Source organism: Montipora foliosa, chromosome 4, assembly GCF_036669935.1.
Source record: "Montipora foliosa isolate CH-2021 chromosome 4, ASM3666993v2, whole genome shotgun sequence".
In the NCBI taxonomy this organism is placed as follows: domain Eukaryota; kingdom Metazoa; phylum Cnidaria; class Anthozoa; order Scleractinia; family Acroporidae; genus Montipora; species Montipora foliosa.
This window is the reverse complement of record NC_090872.1, coordinates 43,784,493-43,809,492: the sequence shown is the minus strand read 5'-3', so window position 1 is coordinate 43,809,492 and position 25,000 is coordinate 43,784,493. Positions and strand designations below refer to the sequence as shown.

At 39.7% G+C, this 25,000-nt stretch overlaps 2 protein-coding genes across 2 annotated transcripts in view; one reads left to right on the top strand and one right to left on the bottom strand.

Annotated features, from left to right (window-relative positions):
* Positions 1-13,662, bottom strand: part of LOC138000831 (nucleoporin p54-like) — a 26,382-nt gene extending 12,720 nt beyond the window's left edge. The window contains exons 1-6 of the mRNA XM_068847496.1: positions 13,347-13,662; positions 13,149-13,268; positions 10,679-10,908; positions 8,641-8,828; positions 1,650-1,752; positions 382-475 (exon numbers count right to left, since the gene is read on the bottom strand). Coding sequence (XP_068703597.1) covers positions 382-475; positions 1,650-1,752; positions 8,641-8,828; positions 10,679-10,908; positions 13,149-13,268; positions 13,347-13,584 — 973 coding nt within the window. The 5' untranslated portion in view covers positions 13,585-13,662. The remainder of the gene's footprint in view (positions 1-381; positions 476-1,649; positions 1,753-8,640; positions 8,829-10,678; positions 10,909-13,148; positions 13,269-13,346) is intronic.
* Positions 13,663-13,708: 46 nt separating this feature from the next.
* LOC138000835 (protein POLR1D-like) overlaps positions 13,709-25,000 on the top strand; it is a 30,523-nt gene continuing 19,231 nt past the window's right edge. The window contains exon 1 of the mRNA XM_068847498.1: positions 13,709-13,785. Coding sequence (XP_068703599.1) covers positions 13,763-13,785 — 23 coding nt within the window. The 5' untranslated portion in view covers positions 13,709-13,762. The remainder of the gene's footprint in view (positions 13,786-25,000) is intronic.

The window sequence follows — 25,000 nt, the reverse complement described above, 5'->3', positions numbered from 1 at the left end:
TACATGTATGGCATCATTTCTTTGAGCGATCAGACACTTCACTTGGTAAATGTTAGAAGTCTTCATCTTTCATCAGGGAACTTTGGACTGTAACCTTTAAACACGTAAAACTTAATTCTGCTTGCTTTAATATCATTGTACTGCTGTGATATAAAAAATTAATTTCGTTTTTTTAAAACGTTTTGTGTTTTGCCCAACTTGAATTTCCTGGGAGAGAGACAAAATACAGAAATGGACCAGTTCCATGGCAATCATCTCAGTACTGTAAAATTCTGACCAAAAACCAGCCAATCAGAGTGCTTCGTTTAGCCTTAGAATTGCTTGTCATATAATAATTAAGAAGTATTGGCCATGATAATGATGCAAACAACCTAGACATACCAACAGGAGGATTTTCAAGATAGTGCTGTAGCTGTGATGGAGACATACTCGTTTTCATGTAGATATTGACAATTCCAATGCTCTGCAACTGAGTCTGCAAATGGCAATATTATTACAGTGGTAATAAATGGTCTGCATGGTCATCATTAGGTAACTTAATCTTTTGTTTTTATATTTCTAAGTCATACTGTAATACAATGGATGTAAAGCGCTTAGAACGCATGCGGATAAGCGCTATACGACACAACTGTTTCGGAGGTGGTGCCAAGTTCCTGGGAAAGTTCTTTACAGGAAGCTGTCAATCACATTTCCAGCTGGTCTCACAGTAATCTCTTCCAATTAAACCCGACCAAGTGCAAAGAGTTAGTTGTTTGTTTTAAGAAAACGCCACCATCCTATGGTCCGATTAAGATATACGGCGTGCAGTTTGAGAGGGTATCTTCTGCTAAGGTCCTAGGGGTTACGATCAGTAATGACTTGAAAATTAATGGAACGATCACGTGGATACTATCACCTCAAAAGCCGCACGTCGATTGTATCTTTTGAGTCAGCTAAAGAGAGCCGGCATAAGTCCCGATGACCTGTTAGCTTTTTATTATAGTGTCATTAGATCAGTCCTAGTATTCTCATGTCAGCTATTCCATCGTAGTCTCCCGAAATATTTGTCTGATGACATCGAACGTATTCAGAGGCGTGCCATGAGAATAATCTTTCCTAGTTTATCGTACTGTGAGGCGATGGATAAGGCCGGAATTCCAACACTTTCAGAGAGACGTGAGTCATTATCTATTAAATTATTTGAAGATATTGTAGGTAATGAACACCACAAACTGGCTAACCTGCTACCTCCTATGGCCAGTTCCCACGCTCGGCGTTTGAGAAATAAGAGACGTTTTAATACTCCAGTTTGTTGCAACGATCGCTTTATGAACTCTTTTATTATTAGCCACGCGATGTAAATAATCTTTAAATACAATGGTAAATAGCCATTTTTATTGTAATTTTTATATTGTACGTAATTCAGTCCTACGACTGTAAAGTATCATGTTTTTCAATAAACGAGTTTACTACTATATAGGTGTTATTATTATTATTATTATTATTATTATTATTATTATTATTATTATCATGGATTCAAAAGATGAATTAGGAATTGCTTGCAAGGAAAACAAAATGGAAAATAGAATTTGGTCTGTTGAAAGTGAAGGAACTTGAAATTAGAGAAAAAGGAGGAGTGATTTTTATATGAGACTGTTAAAATACTGTACCTTAATGTTGGCCTGATTGAGGTGTGTAAAGACATCTGTGGCTGGAACAGTTCTAGAGGATCCATTTGGATGCCTTTCAACAACATACAAAATAACTTCTGACCTGAAAAAAAATGTACTTAATTTACAAAGCACACTTCTCACAAAAACTGCTTTACTTTTGTACATACACATGTACACCGTTAAAATACGAATTGCATTAGGGACTGGTCAAAAAGTATGGGGGGGGGGGGGGGGGGGTCAGGCCACAGCAATTGAAAATGTGGCAGATAAAAAACACCCGACCCACCCCTTACTTTTGGCACAAAACTATTTGACCCACCCCTAAATGAAGGCTGAAACTTACATGACCCACCCCCTGACAAAAGATTTTTTTGTCATATAATCAGTTATATCACATTTGTATATGAAGTTGTGGTGGTGTTGAATTACGTTTAGGTTTGTTGCTTAACCAGACACAAAAGCAAGTAAAACTAATGAGAATATTATTTAACTCTTTCATCTTTTGTAATCCATGTTTAATTAGTGACTTGTTATTATTTAAAATTCTTATTCTGGTGCCTGGTGCCAATTTGAAACCACTTTTCTACGTTCTGTTGCAAAGAATTAAGATTGTCTACCAATTAGAGAGTAAGATTGCTAAATGGAACAATAATTGGCAAGCTCACTCTATCAAATGGGGTAAGAGTGGTTTTGAAGATGTAGGAAATTGAAACGTGCATTTATATCTTTTTCGATATTCTAACACATAGCGCTATTGGGTGGGTGTGTGTGTGTGTGTGTGCATCAAGTAGGGGGAACTTTTGGGGGGCGGGGGGTGGTTGTTAGCATCCACTTGTTAGCTCAAATCTGTATAATTTTTTTTTGTGATTGCTGTAATTTCTTCGTTTCTGTAAGTGCTGTAACTCCAATTTGGAAATGTTAAAAAATAATAATAAAATACAAAAAAAAAAAAAAAATCCTGGTGCCATCAAATTATGTGTTGCGAAGTTTGGTTAATGGCACATTGCTGTCACTGTCACTCAAACTGTTTATAGAGGCAAGTTTTGCAAGGGGGATACCGTCTTCATCTGAGTTGTCACTCCCAACTTCCTGCAAAACACAGACTTCGCTTGTTTCTGAGTCATTGCTTGTAGCTGAGTTCTTTGTGATAATCCAAGAATTACTTTAGTACTTTTTAATAGTAGTTTTGTAGAAGGAACAACCCCATAGTGAAAAGCACATTCATTTTTTAGTATATAATTTTTGTATTTGTTAACAAAAAGAGACAAAAGAGAGATTTCTTTTATTATGATTTTGATTTCGGTTCAACAGTTGTATTTTATGAACAAAGATAAAATTGTATGTCGTTTAAAGCTGCCATGCTTTAAATTTATTGTTAGCTATTGCAACAAAATCCAGCCATCGATGTGCCTATTCCTGTTTAAAATAGGATGACCCACTCCCAATGGGTTGCTGACAATTGAACAACCCACCCCTTGCTAAGGGCTAAAAAACTGATGACCCACCCCCTTTCTGCTCTGGCCCCCCCCCCCCCCCCCTAAAATTTTTGACCAGTCCCTTAATATGAGTGATTTAAAGTGCCTATGAAGTAAAAAAATAACTAGAGCTTATTTGAAAGACTTTTTGAAAGAGAAGAAACATGGTGTTTTCAGTTTTGAAATACATGTACATGTATCTTTTATTGTTCCAGGGATAATTATTAATTAAATGTTTTAGCGTAAAAACTGACGATGTCATCAGTGGTCCCAAAGAGAAACAAATCACAAAATATTAATATCCTGACAAATATTAAAGCTTCAAACTTGGCACCAGAAATGTGCATGTACACTGTACATAGCAGTCAATGTACAGCCATTGTGCAGTTTCCATGGCAAAGGCTTTGCTTCCAGACCATTACCAAGTTTGTGCAGAACTGGTGTTCCCACCTTTTGTCTTAACCAAACATCATTCACACTCAATGACTTGACTGGGACACCTACAGTACAGCAACATGGGCTCTACATGTATGTGTGTTTTGAGCAGGACTGGCTGTGTTGCCTGATTTGAGAGGAAATTGAGATATTTCATTTACAACCAAAAGGGACTCCAGGAGCCATCATACTCTGCACATTCTAGTACCTTTTTTGAGGGTCACTACCCATGCCAAGTTTGAGTAATATCACTACAATAACATTTTCAGAGATATTTTTGACTTTGAGATCCATCTTCCTGTGCAACCACTGATGACATTATCAATTTAATAATTTGCATAACACAAAAACTCAAATATCTCTGAAAAGAAACAAAATGGAAAAGGCCATTCTTCATAAGTTTGAAAACCCTTTCTAACAGGCATTAAATTTTTTTTATCTCACAGGCACTCTGGACCACTACTTCTTTGGTTGTCTGCATTTTTTTTTCAAACGTAAGACAATGAAAGGGATGGACATAGTATAATTTTGTTCATTACTGCTTCTCTGTAAGATTTACCCCTTGAAAATACACTTACATACATGCAAACACTGCATATTAGGGTTGATTTTCCGACAAAGTCCAATCTTAGCAAAATGTAAATTTATTGTCCATGTATCCACATAATTTATGCTTGGTTTCCTAAATAATTATTGTTCTCAAAAGGGAGTTAAATTTGTCAACCCTCTTAACTCCACTTTTACAAAAGTGTATGACTTTTAGCTATAAATGAGGGAAATGATAATATTAAATAAATATTTTGAACAACTATTACGACTCTTTCATTTTAAATAATTATGTTCAGTGCAATCGAGCAATTTGTGAAGTTGAACATAGGTGAAGAGAGTTTCCTTCCACTTTATCTTTAAGCTCATTTGAAAACACATGTTTGTTCCCTTTAACAATGCCAAAAACTAACTCTTTTCCATTGGCACTGGCTCTTTGGTACAGGTAAGTATGACAGGAATTCACACTTTCATGGTCTGTTCAACAAATCAAAAGCGCTAGCAAGCAAGTTGTAGCCCTCAGGAAATGGTTTTGTATCTTTTAACATTGGCTTCTTTAAATAGATTTACTACAACATTTTTACTATCCACATTGTACCATTTCTTTGGCACTGGCATGAGATAACACATTTTTGAAACATAAAACTTGTAAAAATGTCCCGTATGTACAACACATCTTTCTGGTTTTTGTACATTTTCATGCTGCTCTAGTATATTGGAAGTGACATTTGAATCTTTATTCCACCTCCATGATTTTTGTTGGTATTTGATTTATATTGAAGCCTTGCATGCTTTGTGGAGGTTCCTTCAAAGATTTTTATTTATTGAATATTATTGCCAGCTGTATACAGTACCACTCAAAAGTAAGTTACCACCCTCGGGCGCGGCACAAATCGCATCACACACTCCACGAATCATGTCGCGAACAATGGTAAGAAGTCTGCAAGTGCTGTGGCTTGACGCTCGCGCACAATTTTAATTGACCTTTTGTTTCAAATTTTAACTGTCAAAGGTGTTTGTAAAAGGCCAACTTTAGAGGAAAACATGCCTATAATAAATTGCAGTATCTTCATACATAAAAACATTATTATTGAATGTGGTAATTCCTGAGCACATTTCATTGTTTACAAAGCTTTGTTCACCAATCGACAAACCGTGAATCATATGCACTTTTGTAAGGAAAGGACGTTTTTGTATTATTTACACATTTTCAAGATAATCATACACTGTAATCCTTGGTTTGTGTTTCCTTTTGGAGATGCGCTCTGAAAATTGATGATTGACGATCAACGATTTAGTTTAAATGGATCAATTTGAAGTCAATTCCATGCATTTATTAACTTTCCACAGAAGATCGCCGGTACAACTACGCATTGTTTTCATTACAAATTTTTTCCACCAAATGGTCGATGTTAAAAGAAAACATTGCTTGTTCGTATGTGAAGAATTTATGTTTCATGGAAGTTTTGTAAACCAGATGCATGTTTCTTGTCACCTAAACGTCGTCTCCAATTCGCAATTCACAATTTGCAATTTCAACCATTCCCATACAATTTAACAAATCAAAAATCATCTTCGCTTCCTTACGCAACTGCAGAGAAATAATTTATACATGTCTGCGAAATTGATGATTTCGTGTAACACATTTAGTTCTTAATATATGCCAGAACTTTACACTGTGGTTACTCTCATGCGACGCGAATCGCGTCACACAGGAATTGCGTAGCGTGCAATGCAATTGCAGGAAACACGACACAGTAACTTACTTTTGAGCAGTACTGTACATGTATGTTCATCTGTGCTTCTTATTGTAAGGTAAAAATAATTAATTTATTCTCATGTTGTGTGAACACTGAAGTATGACAGCATGCATATTTCAGCAGTGAAACAAACATCGAGATAAAAATATTTGAGATCCTTTCAACTGAAGGGGCTACAGCAATGGGGCTATTTAGTATACTGTAGTACTTGACACTGCCACTCACATTAATTTTGTGTAAAGATCTCGGATTGACAAAGGCAAAGGTTTTCCTGACTTTCCATCACATGTTGGTAGCCTGAATTTTAATATGCTGACCCGAGACAAACGAAAGCAAATGTTGCTTTACACAATAACTAATACTAACATCTTTAGACTTACATGTACTTTCCTTGCCAAACTGCTTATGATTCACATTTCTGTGTTTCCTGAGAGCAAAGTTAACAGCGAAGCTGATACCTATCAGAGGCTGCTTACAACAAAACCAGACCTCGACACAAACAGCCACCTAAAATCTACGGTTTACCAAAGATTCACAAGGCCAATGTACCCTTAAGACCTATTGTGTCATGCGTTAAAACCACCTTCGCATATGATTTATCTGCTTACTTAGCTAACATCATATCTCCTTTAACAGGTAACTCGGGTTTCACGATGACTAATTCAGCCCACTTCATATCCACCATTAGCAGCGAGACTATCCTAGACAACGAAATTGTGGTGTCTTTTGACGTACACTGTAGAGTCGCAGTTTACTAACGTTCCTATCGACGCCACTGTACAAACCACGCTACTGAAACTAGAGGACGACCCCAGCCTTGCAGGCCCCACGACACTAAGACCTGCTCATATCGCTGACCTCCTGAATTTTGGATTGAGATCCACATACTTCCAGTATAACGGATCAATTTACAAACAATTAGAAGGAGCAGCCATGGGAAGCCCGGTTTCTACTGTTAGTGCTAACCTATACATGGAGAGTTTCAAACAACAGGCAATAACTACTTCGGCCTTCAAACCTAGGATCTGAAAATGCTAAGTTGACGAAACTTTCACCATCCTGGATCACGGAAACATTGACAGCTTCTTACAGCATCTGAACAATCACCAGCCTTCCATTCTCTTCACCATGGAGACAAAGAATGACTACAAACTCACTTTCCTTGACACTGCAGTTTCAAGAGAACTGGACATCTGCCTCACCTCCACCGTATACAGAAGCCTATGCACACTGATCAGTACTTAGCGATGATTCCCACCACCCACAATCAGTAAAACGCAGTATTGTCAAGTGCCTCTACAAGTGTGCCAAACGTCTTGTAACAAAACCCTCTGTCACCTCCAAGGAGAGGAAACACCTCTCTTCTGTTCTTGTCTGTAACGGTTACTCTCTTTCTTTCTTGCAGAAAATCACCCAGACCAGGAAAATTTCCGAGTAGCAGTGCTGAGCCCACGATCGAGTACAAGTCTACTGCGGTTTAACCCTATGTCAAAGGCATATCCGAACAACTTCGCCACTGCCTACAGCAACAAGGCATACGCGCTGTTTTCAAGTCGGAGACAACATTAAGATCACATCTGGTACGACCGAAAGACGCTGTCGAGCCGACTAAACAAGATGACGTGGTTTACAGGATTCCCTGTGAATGCGGTAAAGTCTACATCATCTTGACTGGAAGACCTATGCAAGATACATGTAGAATCAAAGAAAATGATCGAGATATCCGACTTGCCTGTACCCAGACCTCCGTCATTTCAGAACACACTAACAACACTGGACACAACCTGCTTTGGAACGAAGTAAAGTTTATTGATTGTCATCCTCATTGGTACACATGCAGGGGTCAAAGAGGCGATTCACATAAGACTTCACCCTAACAACATCAACAGGGATAGTGGAATAGAAATTCCGGAAGCATGGATGCCCACAGTCAAGAAACATAACAACAGGAGAACCGTACAACAGCGGACTGCCGAAGGAACAACACACCGAAACAGCAAGGATCGAAATGCACCAATCACAGCTTGCTGAAAACCAACCAATCACAGCGGAGCATCCTGCTTAATTAAAAGGTAACGCATAACCAGTCGACCTCATCGCCTGATGAAGACTACAGTCTGCAGTATGCAGTATGCAGTCAAAACGTTGCGATCTGCATCACAAGTGACCACATTGTGAGACAAACAAGAATACTTTATTATTACGGTAGTTTTTTTTTTTTAATTTAGCGCACACCGGCGAGCTGTATATTGGGGGAATGTAACTTTGTTGGCTTTTCAACAATGACTAAATGCTTTTACGTCTGCTAAAATGAGTGTTTGTTATGCGTCTGGGACTTTCACAAACATTGAAAATTAATCCAAAAGACCTATTAAGATCGCGCGTGATCCTCCAGTCACTGTACTTAAACAGATTTTTTACCTCATGCGTGACGTGATTCTGTAGCATGCAACGAGATTCGCATAACGTGCGACAATTCGCGTAGCGTGCGAGGCGAACCGTGTATCATGCAATGCAATTCGCGTGGCGTGCGAGGCGAACCGTGTATCATGCAATGCAATTCACGTAGCATGCGAGGCGAACCGTGTATCATGCAATGCAATTCGCGTGGCGTGCGACATGATTCGCATTGCGGTACTGTAGTTTACTGACTACACTATGCATGTAAATCAAGTAAATTTATAGTTTCAGCAAGATTAGCTATTTTAGTAACAGCTGACCTCAGGTTAATGATAGGTGAACTATTCTAAAAGGAAAATTAATTTTACTCACCTGTCCTCAGGAAGAGGTTTAATTCCTTCAATACACACCATCAAAGTGGTTTTGCTGCCCAGGCACTTGTGCAGAGCATCCACAAGTCCTTGCTGCAAGGCACGCACCTCGCTTTCTTTTTTCCTTATCTCAATAGACAAGTGTCCATCTTCATTACTGGCTGTAGGAAGACGACTATACCCTATAACCTAAGTGAAAAAGGGTGTTGTAGTTAATAATCAAGTTTACTGTAACAACAGCTTTCATCTACAATGTATACTGGTCATGAAAAAGAGGATACCATATTTACCCGTGTATAATGCAAACCCCATTTTTCAAGGCCATCTTCAAAAAACAAATAAATCTGGTAAATGCCCACCAAAACAAAAACTCTTTGTGACATAACAAAATCACCTTTTTATTATACTGTAACACTTAAATAATGAAACAAAAAGGCCACAGTAGCCACCCTACAGTAGTAAATTTTGTCCCTAAAACTATGTTGTACATGACGTGTTTGACTCAATAGTAAACGTTCCAACTGAATATGGCCCAAAAATTCCTCTCAAATTCCTCTTGTCCAACTCAAAAAGTAGGAAGCAAAAAGGTCCTCCAACAGAATAACAAAGACTACTAACAGTACACAAACTCTACAAACAGTACACTATTATAAACAACAGTTCCAACGTGAATGATTGCAATCTAAAATGTTTCAGTCCCATACAACGGTGGACAGTCAGACACAAAATCAATCTCAGAACCATCCAAGGAATTGGTAAATTATGCCACATTTTAAGAACGATATTGCAACCATGTTTCGGGGAACGTCATGCCACGCCTCGCTGATCCACTGACACATAAGTTCTTCAGATGGTTTCTTTTGCCTTCCTGTAACTGTGGCTCATCCACTTTTGCGTGACTCTGTCCTTGGATGCAAAAATTTGGTTTATCAACGGAGTTGATAATGTAAATTGACCACCGTACAGAGATTCTAAAAGCTGACGTTTCGAGCGTTAGCCCTTCGTCAGAGCGAATCGATTCGCTCTGACGAAGGGCTAACGCTCGAAACGTCAGCTTTTAGAATCTCTGTCCGGTGGTCAATTTACATTATCAACTCCGTTGATAAACCAAATTTTTGTATACTACTTCCCCACCGACGCAGCACCACAGTTTCTTTAGAAACTACCCCTTCATTCATCTGTCCTTGGATGGCTTGTTTAAACAGACGACTAAGGGCTTCAGCAGGGAGGTAAGTCCGCCGGGAATACAATGTAACTGCTAAATCAGTGTTTCCGTTTTCAGTAAACGCTTGATTTCCTCTGTCTTGTGGGCTTCCAAGGAATCAAACACAAGAAGGCTTCTTCAACACCCAAGACCTCTGATGCGAGAACGCCAAGCCTTGTGTATCCAAATTTTCATTATCTCACCGTCCATCCAGCCCTTTTCTTGAAAGGTCATGCCAACTCCATCTTTGTTTTAAATCTTTGGCATGGTCTTATGCTTGAAATGACCAGCGGTTTAAGTTTGGAGCCATCTCCTGCACATGCCAAGACAATGGTCAGGCGTTTTTTTTTTTTCATTTCCGGTAGTACGAATCTTCACAGTTGTGGTGCATGTTGCTGCAACAATTTGACAGCATGTCGAACTGAAAAGGACTTTCATCCATGTTCGCAACAAGATGGAGGGGATAATTGTGGGCTCATCATTCGGAATAAAGACGCTTTGGACAATTTTCTTTTTACAGAGGTAATGATATTCTGTTAAATTGATCGTGACTAACTATGATAGGTTATTTGTATCGACAATAGCCTATTAACGTCTAGTCTATTGTCTTTTCTATCCTTTGTTAACCACACGCGTATGCAAATAAGGGTAAAGATTACAAACAAAAGGTTCTGTGTATAATGCGCAGTGCAATTTTTGAACGATAAATCTCGGAAAGAAATTGTGTATTATACACGGGCAAATACATCTGTAGGGAAAACGAGATAACAAGCTTTGAAGGGGACACTAGAAAATTTATTCAAATCAGTCAACTGAAATTTATCATAAAACTTACTTTAAAACGACAAAATGGATTCTGTGGTGAAAAGTCCACAGCTCCTTGTTGGTTGTAGAAGCCTTTACCAGTTCCCCAGCAGGCCTGTAACTGATTTAGTTTTGCTATGATGCCATCTCTTTCATCACCATGAATCTGAGGCCGAGATAAAGCAGCTGTTAGCTGAGCTAACAGTGTTTGTGCTGACTGTGTGCTCCGGCCCAAAATTCCTTGTGATGGTTGCGTAAGGCCTGAAGACAAGATTGTTGAATACAATCTCAAATTTTTCACAACAGTATTTTTACATCATGGTTAAAATACCACTGAACATTTCAACAACCTCATATCCTCTTTTTCAAGATGGCAACTGCCACATGACCACACTGGTCATGTGACAGGAGACTAAGCCATGTGGGCACAACGTCCCAAACCTGCAGTTATGGGAAGGTGCCTGCAGGGTATCTGAACTTCTTGGACCCAGCTGCTCTTGTCTAACCTGAAGTAGTGGCCAGCAAGGTCTTCTGTCACAAGAATAGCATAGTTTAATGCAACATAACGCAGATGCCGATTCTTAAAAAAGACAATGTGTGGTTCCAGGAAATATCCATACCCCCACCACGGAAGACAATTGGAAATTCCGAGGGAGAGGGGGGGTTAAAGGGCAGTAATTTCCAAGGGGTAGGGGGGTTTCGTGGGAAACTACTTTTCCAAAGGGTCACGATCGAACCACATACAAAACATTGAAAGCAACATACGAGCGATCTGAAGCACAAAACACACTATCGGACGATGTTTTGAAACAAAAGTCAGTTTTGAGATAAAGTTAATACTATTAGCTTCATTGTTTCCGTTTTTCTTTGAGTTAGCTAGCGCTACAATCTCCCGAAGCTAAGAACAATGTGTCTTTCATTTGGGACGGATTCAAAACATTAATAGCGGTCTCAACTGGAGTCTCGTCCCCAGACTTCCACGTTTGTCCCTTTTTCGTCCAACCAATACTTCCGTTCACTTGAGTATCACTTTTCGCTACCTTCACATGCAGTAAACACATTTTTGATAGGATAGGATAGGGTTTTACTGGGGGTAGTAACTCATTGAAAATGCGATAAGACGCAAGTTCCCACCATCTCAACGCTTGTGTGCAACGACATGTTCTTTTTTGTGGGTGGCATTTAGACCACGGACAGGAACCGGGAGTCAAGTTTTCTCTTCTTTGAGTAAACGCAATATTTATTGCGGCCTCGGGAAACGATTGTTGAGGTTCAGTTTGTTATGTCAAACTGGAAATTCTAAAACAGGAGTTTGACTACTCATTGGAGGAAGTAAATCGCGCCAAAAACGATAACAGTCGCCCTCTCGCTTCCATCCGTGGCTCAAAAGCAAGCAACAGTGAGGCTGTGTGTCATTTACTGGCGAGAAGGACTGCTGGAGAGTCAGTAAATTTGAAGACTGCACATAAATCGCCATATCTAATTTTACAAATATGATGGATTATTTTGGCCTCAATAATATTCTTCGTAAAACAATCGCCTTTGTGACGACTTTCACGAAACCTACCGCGTCAACATGACTTGTGTGGTCCCTAAATATTAAAGAATCAACCTGAAGAAACTGACAAAATGTGTAGACAAAGGAACCTTGTAAGTTTCTGTTTTATTTACTATGGTTTGCGAAGTTGTTTAAGCAAGTGAAATGTTCTCATCGAAGTTCGCACAAAAACGTGAAACAGTCGACGTGCAACCCAAATGTTTAAGCTTTGCAAAGTTGATAGCGCACAAGCTGAAAGTTTAGCTGGATAATGAGCTTAACAAAGCGTTATATTTTTCTAAAAGTTAACCTTAATATTTACACTGTTGTAATAAAATTCTACCGCAATTACGTAACTAATTCACTTTCATTTTTATAAGTAAAAAAATTCTGGAAATTCCTGAGGGGAGGGGGGGTCATCAAAGACCCCCCTGGAACGGAAAATCCTGGGGGGAGGGGGGGTGCAAATCAAAAAGTCTTCCGTGGTGGGGGTATGGATATTTGCTGGAACCACACAATATGAGGTTGCCAAAATAACGAGTGACATCTCATTTTGTTCCTGTGGAATCTGTTAATAAAAAACTTACAAACATGTATTATCAAAGTACATATGAAGTTGAAAGTCACACAGTATTATTAAAGACAATAATTAGCTGTATTTCATATCAGATCTGAGAAAGGTAAGAGACATCTCAGAAGTCTCTTTTATTGGCTGAAGTTGAAATTGGATGGATGGTAAGAAGAGGATTATTATAATAAAATGGGACTTCTGCTAACTTCCAAAGGTATGGATTTGAAAATTCAACCCTAGATTAAAAATTACATGTAATGTACGATTGATTTTTCAAATCCATAATTTATCATTAAAAGTAGGCAGAAATCCCATTCATGACCATTTAAGGGCATACTGTCATACGTCAGGGTTTTCCCACTCATATACTGAGACCAGACATTATCAGAGTACCTGTGACAACTGCAGTTGGTTGCTGACCAAAGGTTGATCCACCAAGGCCTCCAGTTGCCCCAAATCCGGTACTTAGTCCCCCTCCGAGAGACGGCGCTACACTGGTAGTTGTTCCAAAACCTATTAAAATTGGACCTTGTAAGATTCTTATCAATCTCATTAATAACTTTCTTTGAGGTCAACAATGGCAAACCCTACCAAAAGTGGAGGAAGCAGTTGTTTTGACGCCAAAGCTAGTTCCAAATACTGATCCAGTAGAAGTTGTTGTCGCTGCTCCGAAGCCACCAAAACTTGGATTTGTCAAACCAAAAACCTTGCCGGCTGTATTGCCAGTCTGACTTGTTCCAAAACCGAATGCTGTAGCTGTGGTTGAAGGAGTACCAAATGCAAACCCTCCACCAGTCGAAGGTTGGTTGGAAGAACCAAAAAGGGACATATTTTATCTTTTGAAACAATCTCTCGAAAAAGAGGAAGAGAAAACAACTAGGCGTTCCATGGAATCTGCGCCCGCAAGCGTCCAGTAACTTTATGGCGCATTGACTAATGACATAATAAGGTATCAAGTATGAAGTATTTACTGAGGACAGTTTCGCTATTTTTATTTTAAAGAAGGCATGGATGATCAACAATTAGAGAGGTGAGTCATAAATATTACAAATAGTCGAATTGTTTTTCTTAAACTGGGAAATGACAAAGGGGCTTTTGTAATTTTTTCCCCTTTCCATGTCCGCTATAGCTAAATTTGCAAAGCAGCAGTCTGGAGATTCCTAAATACCCTGTCACATTTAGATAATCGTTGGTTGTTGTCCTTCAGTAGCATACTGATAGTACTGATTCCAAGTTCGAGTGAGGCCTAACACTACTGTGAAGTTTGTGATACCCAATTATTCCATCAGAGATTAACCCTAGTACTGGAATTGGGCCCACACAAGGACAGAGGAACACTGACCAGGGTGGCATGGGATTTGAACCCACGACCTTCGGATTCGATCACCGTTGCTCTACCAACTGAGAACGGAAGGGGAGCAGGCTGTGGGTATGTAAGATGTTATTCACAAGGACAAATTCGGCTCGGTCCAAGCCTAATTTAGATAATCGTTTGTTGTTGTCCTTCAGTAGCATATTGATAGTAATGATTCCAAGTTCGGGTGAGGCCTTACAATACAGTAGTGTTAGGCCTCACTCGAACTTGGAATCATTACCCACGGCCTGCTCCCGTTCTGGCCTTGTAGCTCAGTTGGTAGAGCAACGGTGATCAAATCCGAAGGTCGTGGATTCAAATCCCACCCTGGTCAGAGTTTTTCTCTGTCTTTGTGTGGGCCCAATTCCAATACTAGGGTTGATCTCTGATGGAATAATTGGGTATAAAAACTTCACAGTAGTGTTAGGCCTCGCTCGAACTTGGAATCATTTCTGCCACGTTTGTTGACAATTGGGCGGCGTCATCTGAACACTTTGGTACTCAGAAGTGAAGATGCAGATGCCACAGTGCAGAACCAAGAGATTGTGTCAACTTTGACATATGCTTTAACTTTAGCTATGTAATGCTTTCACAATGTGAATTTGTCGAGGCGCCAAGCGATGAAGACAGATCTACATAGCGACTACTAGGTCCTGTGCAATAATACAACAGTGCCTCCTACTTCAGAGTATTTATTTGGAGACTTAACTGAATAAGGATATTTCTGATGCCAACTGGCAAGGAAATAAAGGCCACAATACATTCGACAAGCCAACAGGAAATTCAATATGAGCTCTCAACGCAATCAGGGCCATCAAGAAATCATCGTTTCCCTCCGATACGATACGATATTTTTTATCCAAAGGCCGATCAAAGTACAAAAAGAAGGAGGAACCGAAACAACATTAATCACACCAACAATGGTACTGTATGTGCAAAACAAACATTGTTTGATGACAATGATAACACACTACACACTTTATTTCACAATCAGCCCAACTTTAAGGCTGGTCAAATTGTCACTGCATTGTCTGAATGGCGTAATATAACCTCAGACCCCACAATAATATTAGAATTTGTCAAAGGAGTGAGAATAAAATTTGCTCCAGGTGTTAGCCCAGAACAAGACAATGTGCACTTAAGTGTGTTTAATCGTGTACAGCATGCTATTGCGGCCAAGGAAATTCATCATCATCACCAAGTTTCATCAAACCAGTAGGCACATAAGGCCTCTACGCTGTCTGACCAACACTCCCTGTCTTGTGCAACCAATTTGGCTACTTCCCTACTTCCCACCTGGCTTTGTTTTGCTCTTTCTCTACTGTCCTTTTTCAACTAGTTTTTGGTCTTCCTCTCACTCTCCAGCCTTCAGGAGTCCATCCTAATGCCGTAAAGCAGTCGTTCTCACCTTCTTCGCCACACCTCACAACTTATGTCCTTGATCTCAGCCAACTCAACCACTCACTTGTTTGTCACTTTCTGCTGCCATGTAAACTGCATTATCTGTCTCAGGGACTGGCACTGGAAGCTATTTACTGGGTTGCCAATATGGCAAACCCAGTCGAGGTCTGCGTTTAGTTTGTTTTCTTTTTTTTCTTTGTTTTCTTTTTTTTAGTTTTTTTTTTCCATGTCGTAAAAGTAAAAGTAAAAGTAAAAGTCTTGCGTGTCACTTCCCTGGTAAGTGGTGTCTTTGTGCATAGAGCCTTCTGCGCATATTTTCTTAGGATCAAGAGGGTAGTGGAACTGCGTAGATTTCTCTGGTGGACACAGTAGAATCATTAACTTAGCCTGCAATGGCGTCGAAATCATGTAACGCGAATGGCGTTTTAGTGGATCCTTAACCCTTTCAGCCCCGAGGGGTTCCCCATTGACGAGTAAAATCGTCTGGCGTTAGACAGAGTAAAATCTATAAGTGCCATTTGGCACCATCGGGGCTGAAAGGGTTAAACGGGGACAGTTTTTTCACGCTGTTAGCTTAACCCTTTCAGCCCCGAGGGGTTCCCCATTGACGAGTAAAATCGTCTGGCGTTAGACAGAGTAAAATCTATAAGTGCCATTTGGCACTATCGGGGCTGAAAGGGTTAAACAAAAGATACTCTTATGGAGCTCAATAATGGAAAGTCGGTTGGATAAACTAGGCAGGAATCTCAAAAGCGACGAGTACTGGACTTCAACAACAATCTATTGCCCGTCGAAACGAAATCAAAGTGAGCTGTATTTACCTGAAGTACATGGTAATTGTCTTGTCTTCACGCACGCAATGAAATAGGAAGAGGTTTTCGCCTCTAAGAGCAAATATGTTGTTTGTTTCAATAAATTTTTCGCTGGAAAAGGATTCTGTGGTATTTTCTGCCTTTGTGAATTATAATGTCATGTTGTGTATTGAATTTTCGAGCTTAAGGTTGAAATGTGATATGGGAGAAGTTTTTTAGTATTGCTCTGTAAGCAGGAAGGGTTCACAGACCTGTTGGAAGCGTGCTAATGAGTTTCAACAAAATGAGCCCCAAAATCAGTGAAAAATTGTGACGCAGGTGAATAATAAAGTAGCTGCTATTTCCAAAATGATGGAATTACCTGGTGATAAACAAAGTCGTATGCCTCTTGGAGAGTAAATTTTGACTTTGCATAAACAAGAGTTGGGCGATTGTGATCTTTGTTTTGACTTTGCTCATTTCATTGTCAAACTTTATAACACTTGACAGAAAAAGAAACTTACAAAAACCCAGTATCTTGCCATCATTTGACACAGATGCTTCACTGTTTGGCGAGTAAACATGCCGCGGTAACTGTATCATGGCGCCCGCTGAATTCCAGCCGTGTCACTTTCGATTTTGCAATTTACTTGAACGTAGCAAGAAAATGTTTGTCGCTGATCGTAACTTTTTATATTCTATATTCATGGTATAAAACTGTGTATCAATAGTTATTTGCTTTTTCATCAATATTTGTTTTGCATAAAGCAAGCTAACAAAATCTGTATACAAAAATTTGGTTTTATCAACGGAGTTGATAATGTAAATTGGCCACCGTACAGAGATTCTAAAAGCTGACGTTTCGAGCGTTAGCCCTGTACCTTGCTGAGTTTGCATTTGTTAGTGTTAATAGTATTTTCGGTCAGATGCTTCTGTTTTTTATGAAGGGTTTATTGTTTTGGTCTCCCATCCTAACACTAACCCCGCTGAACAGGGCTGAACTTCAGTGAAGTTTAGTATTACAAAGCTGTCAGATGCTCAGAGGGCACATTTGTGGTGAAAAGAAGTTGTGAGGGAACTTGAAAATTATCAACATGTCAGCCCAGAAGCCAATGTTTCTCGCTTCTCTTTTATTTGTTATTCTTCAGAGACTGGAATGCTGTATTTCAATACCACACAATTCAGTGCCTTGTGATTTTCTGTTACACATACCACAGGCAACCCAGTGTATGCTTCACGGAAGCATCTCGTTAGTTTCCGTTCAGTAGGTAGTAGTAGGACAGGTCGAACTAAAGTCTTGAATAGGCATATCTTGGTTCTCCTTCCTATTCCTCTAGCTGCCCAGACCCTCCCTAGTCTCTGGAATGTGCCACGTGCCTTCTGTAGACAGTGCATAATGTCTTTGCTGCCTCCACCCACTTAGTCTACAGTACAATAACTCCCACGTATGAATGATGAATGATGAATGAATGAATGAATGAATGAATGAATGAATGAAGTTGCTAGAACTGTATCTACATGAGCTGATAATAATCGAATGTCGTTTAACACAACCAAAATTAAATCTTTACTTATTACGACCCTGCAGAAACGCAGTACTTTAACCAGCTCGGCACTCAATGTCCAAATGGATGGTAGATCGATTGAGCAAGTGGACTATGCCAAGTTGCTGGGCATTATGATAGACAGTGACATGTCTTGGGAGCATCATATTGATACAATCTGCTGCATCATTAGCAGTAGGTTTTCTCTTCTCCGTGGCATCAAACCTTATCTTAACTTTGATTCTGCTTTAAGATTCTATAATTCTTGTGTTAACAATTACTTTATTTACTGCTGCCTGGGGTAATTGTTCCCATCATCTCCTCTTACGACTTCTTCATCTTCAGAAGCATGCTGGGCGTTTACTCCTTGATGCCGACCTCTCTCAGTCTTCTATTTCTTTATTAATTTTTTAAAACTAAACTGGATCCCCGTTTTTGATCTTATTACATGTAAATACAGAAACTTTTTCTTCTTTTCATCGTACTCCTTAATCCGAATCAATTTCTCTGTGACTTGCGTGGACCTCTGGGCCCTTTAATACCTTTTACAAGAGCCTCCCTCCATGATTTAAAGGTGCCATGCCCGCATAGCAACTCTGGTAGATGCACTTTGGCCTACAGTGCTACCAATTTTTTTAACGACCTCAGTTCCAACTTAAAAGAGTTTGCTATTTCTTCTTCTCCACTGACATTTAAATTTCTTCCCTCCTCCCTTAAGTCCAAATTACAAAGTCTGTTTCTCTCACGCCTATCCCCAGCCGAGCACTTGGAGGATCTACTGTGCTCAACTTGCCGCTATTGTATTCTTTGTCACTGTTTTTCAGAGTTTTACCACAACCACTATTACGTCTTTTAATTCATATTTACATATATATGTATACATGTTCATTTATAGTACATATTTTTCTCCCTTTCCTTGATTTATATATCATTCATTACGTGTTTATAGTCTATTCTACTTTAATAATGTTTCTTTTGTGTGTGTGTATATATATATATGACTTCATAGAAGTTTAGGTTTCATGAGTAACCATTGATGGTTACTCGTGAAACCTAAGTCATAGTTATTGCTCCTCAATCGATTGAGTTGAGCGCTCTACTAAATACGTTCTACTCAAAAAAAGAAATTATTTTACATAACATATATATAATAATTATAGTGAATTTTTAGATTTTCATCAGCTATTAAAGTGCTCAATAGATGTATGTACAGCTTTGTTTTTCTAATCTTTTTTAGCTTATTTTTTTGAGGGCCGTAAGTTAGAAAACTGTAATAGGTTATTGCACTTCCCTCTTTAAATAAAGTTATTTTATTTCATTGTATGTAAACTCCTCAATGTCATCCACTTCTTTGCCATCCACCACGATCTTCTCGCTGCTACTAGCACACTTAGTCACATTAAGTTTGAGTCCTACTCTGGCTGCTTCCTCTGCCAATCTCCCAGTCTTTTCATGCAAGTCATTAAACCTAGATGACAGTAGTGCATTGTCATCTGCGAAATGAAGGTCCTCCAGCACTGTTGTCAAATTTCTTCCTCATCCCTCTTTTCTTGTCTGCTGTTGTCTTTCTCATGACCTACATGTAATCCAAGCACAGTAAGAATTGGAATCCTGACATCCCCTCAGCCCTGTTTTATCCCAGACTTGATCATAAACCAGTCAGATGTCACACTCCCAACGACAACTGCGCACTCAAAACCCTCGTATATACTCACTGTAACTCTCACCATCTTGTCTGGTATCCCAGATCTTCTCATGATGTTCCATTGGCTTTCTATGCGAACAGAGTCAAAGGCTTTTTCAAAGTCTACAAAGAGCATAAACAGATCCGCCCTCCACTCATTCGCCTGTTCTAAGATGTTTCCAAGTATAAAAAGCTGCTCAGTTGTACTTCTCTTGGGTCGAAACCCAGCCTGCTCCTTTTGAAGATTCTTCTCTACACCTTTCATGATCCGCTCCAACAGCATCCTTAACAATGTCTTACTAATGACAGGTAGTAAAATCACTCCTCTCCAGTTGTTGCATTCATGCAAATCACCTTTCTTAAATACCTTAACCTCAAGTCCCTTCTTCCACACTTTTGGCTACCTCTCAGTTTCCCAAAGCCTGTTGTAACAACTAGTCAGCCTACTTGCAGTGATGTTCATGTCAGCTCTTAATAATTGCGGACACACCTCATCTACTCCAGCCGTTTTCCCTGGCTTTGTCCTCTTCAATGCAGAAGAATCGTAATGGAATCGTAATAACTCGCCACTGACATGTTTCCGACCAGAAAACAGCAGTCCAATAGATAGTGGCAAACCTCATGAATTCCACGACGCAAAGTTCCTTTAACCAAGTTCCATATATAACAAAACTCAAGTAACGTTACTGTCACACATTCTTCTCATTGGACGCTTGGTAGTAAGGTTACTTCGCGATACTTCATGCCTTGTTCAGTCGCACCCGCTCTTTTCGGATAAGAATTTTAAACCATCCAAGCAATCTTGGTCAATCAGTGAGCGATCGACTTTGAAACGCTGTTTTATCTATTTAAAATGCAGCATACGGCATGTGCGACATAATATCTGTGAAGAAACAGATCCGGTATTGCTCTTCGTGGACCATGCGACGAGTTTCAATGATATTATCGATCAGTGCATTGTTCTCCGTCCTTTTATTCTTGCAAGTATCAAGAGCGCTAAAAAGTCGCCGAATGTCGCTGGAGCGGTTAAGTGGGAGAGCATCTGATTTGATCATGTTCTACCTCGAAAACTTTTTAATTTTCTGGCTTCATCACATGTTTTTCGATTTTCGTTTTCCTAATTGCTAGTATATGGAAGATTTTCAATGCGTGAAAAAAGGGACGTTTCGTAAAAAGCTTAGTAGAATACGGAAAAGGTAACATTAGTGCTTCCTCAAATAGGATGTTTTTCAAAGTAACATTACCAAAACTAGAATGACCCTTTGTTGACTCTTCAACATAATACCAGAGTTTCTAATTCACAGAACACCTCAACTGCTCATTTGTAGTTGAGTTTTGTTTTCGATACTTTCTACAGTATTTACCTTTAGCATCCGAAATTATAGCTCATAAAATGTTAAGGCAAACACTGAGAGTCCCAATTCCGTCCGAACTTTTGAGTAATCCGTAATCGGCAGGCAAACATTTGACTCGTGGCTCATATAACATACACTTAGCGATGTTTCTATTTTACACCTTTTTATTTGTTTCTTCATTTCAACTATTAAACATAGTTTTTTATAAATATTTCATAAACGTTTTTTTAATACGTATTTGGGGAGTCTGTAGAGAGCGCTAAAAGTAGAAATCCAATTTGATCACATGATCTACCTTGCAAACTTAACCTGTGATCTATCAGGTGTACTTTTCAAAAAGGCACGCCAGGTTCTTTAGACAGGCGCGAAAGGTTATCGCGAACTTTGCAGTACACGTTTTTCCATTTTCGTATTCCAGACTTCTAGTATACGGATGGCAAACAAGGCTTGAAAAGAGGACCTTTTCGAAGAAAGCTTTGAATTCAAACAACGATAAGTCCTTTTACTGTCGTGACGTTTTCTGATATGAAGTCCTAAACTAACTTCACTAAAAACGCAATGACCGTTGATAACACGTCAAGCTGATTAAAATGTCCAACAAACTCAACGGTGTTAAAGTACCTAATAACCTTTATTAGTGTCAACAATTAATTTGCATTTTTTTTCCAGCAACCTCCACTTATTTCATTCAAACGCGACAAAAACGAAGGCAACTTTTTAGTTAGAAGCGCGCTCAAAACTAACAAAAACTAACAAGCAACCCGGCACTTTCAAATGCGCGCGCTCACGATGCAAAACTTGCCTTTTCATTGTTAGCACTAGCAAGATATCGGGACCTAAGCGATCTGTTAAGATCACCGATCGTTTCACATGTACCTCCACAAATTTCAGTTATTGCATAACCTGTACGTTATGCAATAAATTATACATTGGTGAGACAGGTAGACGACTAGGTGACCGATTCCGCGAACACCTTCGCGATGTTGAGAAGAATGACAAGGATGCATCTAAGCCAATCACTCGCCATATTAATCTGCCTAACCACTCCAAAAAACACATGGCTATCTGCGGCCTTTCCCTACATCTAGGTACCACGGAAAGCCGCAAGAATCTGGAACAAAAATTCATCTTTCAAATCGGCGCCCTTAATCCTCACGGTATTAACGAACACTTTTCATTTAACTAATATATTCTTATTTTTCATGTTACCATGTTACCACCAATAGCGTAGCTCCTACTCTATTATAAAAACTACACGTAACCCATAATCCCTCGATTCGCTCTGACGAAGGGCTAACGCTCGAAACGTCAGCTTTTAGAATCTCTGTACGGTGGCCAATTTACATTATCAACTCCGTTGATAAAACCAAAATTCTACTTCCCCACCAACGCAGCACCACAGTTTCTTTAGAAACTAACCCTTCATTCATTTCCTACTTACTCCACCTTCTCTCCAATCTGCAATGTTATTTACCCCGTCCCTTTCCACCTGGACTCACTTATCCCTAGCACTCTTTCATCTCCTTAGCCACTTGCCCTGCCCATGTTGACTCCGCCATAGTTCTCACGCTCCAACAACTGATGATCCTCTGTCGCTTGGAGGCTACTGTGGGCCCTATCGGCCTTTGGGCTTCCCGCTGGCTTTGACCCAAGAGCGTCATTGCAGCCCCAGCAGCAACACCCCCAGTCAGTGTTGTCTCATTATCAATGCTTTTATGTGGTAGGATTGTTAGCCCTACGCCCAACCCCCAACCTAGACAACCAGGGGGTCACGCTTTGTCTGGTCTCTACCCTTCGACCTTTTCAGCATGGGTAACCCTACCAGGAGTACAAGACTCCAGTCGACATAGCTCTAGGGGTCATTGAGACACGCAAACTGCTCCACCACGATAAGGTGATTACCCCAATCGGAGCAGAAAACTTCTCATTAAAGGGTCATAAAACCCTCACACCATAAACCAGGAGAATTTATATCTCCCATATTTCTCCTACCTCAGCCTGATGGCACTTACCAGATGATACTTAATTTGTGGACTTTCAATGAATTTGGCGTGCCATCATTTTATAGGCTTAATAACCAATGTGACACTTATTGCTGATGAAAACCAGATTCAGGCTGCACCTATGTTGATGCATTTTCTATAAACTGGAGCAATTTAAATTTTTTTGCTTTCCCACCTTTCAGTCTGATCCTGAAGTGTGTGCAAAAAATTATACAAGACAAGGCAAAGGGAATATTACTGATCCCTATGTGGCCAATACAGAGTTGGTTTCCCCTTGTCCTTCAACTCCTGTACAGCCAACCTTGGATTTTCAAGCCAACATAGTGCTCACTTCATGGAGTCACATCCACACCACAAAACTCTCCACCTGATGCTCTGTCCTTCATCAGGAACACCTTTGTGCAGCAAGACCTTTCTTCAGACATTACCGACATCCTCACAGCCTCATGGCATAAAGGACCTTTAATAAAAATAGTACAAAACCTATGTGGATAGGTGGCTGGTATTTTGGTTGTGAAAGGAAGGTTAATCACAGTTCTCCAAAGATATTGTAGGTGAAGCACTTTTAATTAATTCGTAATGTCTTTATATAATCAAGGATTAACTTACTCTACAATCACCACCGTGAGATCTGCCTTGTCACTATTCCTCAATATTGAAGGCCCACACCCTTTTGGCTCCTATCCACTGGTGTCCCAGTTCTTAAAAGGAATATATGAGACACATAAACCACAACCCCAGTACAAAGCCAATTGGGATGTACATGTAGCTACAGTTGTATCGTACTTAAACACCTGAAGGCACTGGAGCCATTGAAAGAGCTCTCTTTAAAGGACTTAACACTGAAGCTTCTTATACTAGCCACTGGGCAAGGAGGACAAACCATGTACCTGTTAAATCTGGACGGTATATGTCATCACAGTCATGTACATTTTGAACTCTTAGAACACATCAAGACCAACAAGCCCAGTAAGAAGACAAATAGCTACCAGGCAGATAATAACTCGGACTTGAATCACCAGGAATTGATGCAAGTCAATTCACTGCTCATAGCACCAGGGAAGCTACTACATCCAAAGCAAAAGAGAGAGAGATCTCCCTCTGGATGTTATCTTAGCTACTGCTGGATGGGGGTCAGCAGCTACTTTTCAAAAGTTTTACCACAAACCTTTCATCCAGCAGCCTACCTTAATGGACACAGCTCTTCAGTTGTAGCTCAAATCAAACAAACAATTTTTTCGTTCTATGTTTTAGATACCATTTGTTCATATTTTCTTGTAAGGTCAATGTTCTTCGATGTCTTTGCTCAGGCTGCTGGTGACAAAACTATGTTACATGTATTCAGGTGGAATAAGGTCATTGTTTCATTAAACTCAATATAACCTTATCCTTTTTTCTGACGGACCATGGACACCATACTGTACACATTTTAGAAAGACAAGATACAATACGGCGATAAACAGTTGGTCTTACCCAGCCTGTTTGTGCATTGAAAACTCAATCATTCACGCTTTGCTTTTGCTGATATAAACATTTCCTGATATAATTTTTGTCAGTAACGTAGCGTGACCAAAGTTTTCAATCCTTTGATAAACGCTGACAGATATTATGTCAAGATTCGATGACTGCTGTTAATTAGCCCGATGAAGAATTTTGACCCGTTTCCGATTCCGTTTCATTCGGTACCGATTGAAAATGGAATGGGAAAAAATCGCACCCGATTGATCGGCATCGGCGTGACCCGATGCCAATATTTGGATGCGTTCCCCAAGGTAACACTGCCTTAAGTCATGTTAAATTGCCTTAAGTCGCCTTAAGCCGCCTTAAGCTGCCTGATGTTTTGGACAGTTTTTTCTTAAGTCGCCTTAAGTCGCATTAGGTCGCCTTAATTTATGGCGACTTATGGTCCCAGAGTAGGCCTAAAGTTAAGCGTAAATATTGTTTTATGCCTAGTTAGGCCTAAGGTTAGCATTTCTAAAGGGTTTGGGCTTTTTCAACAGTTACATTATAACCTTAGTCTGGGTTTGTGGTCATCTGGTCATTTTTGGGTTCTAATTTTCCAGTGAGGAATGTATCTGAATGGACGAAATGATATAAGAAATGAATCATATAT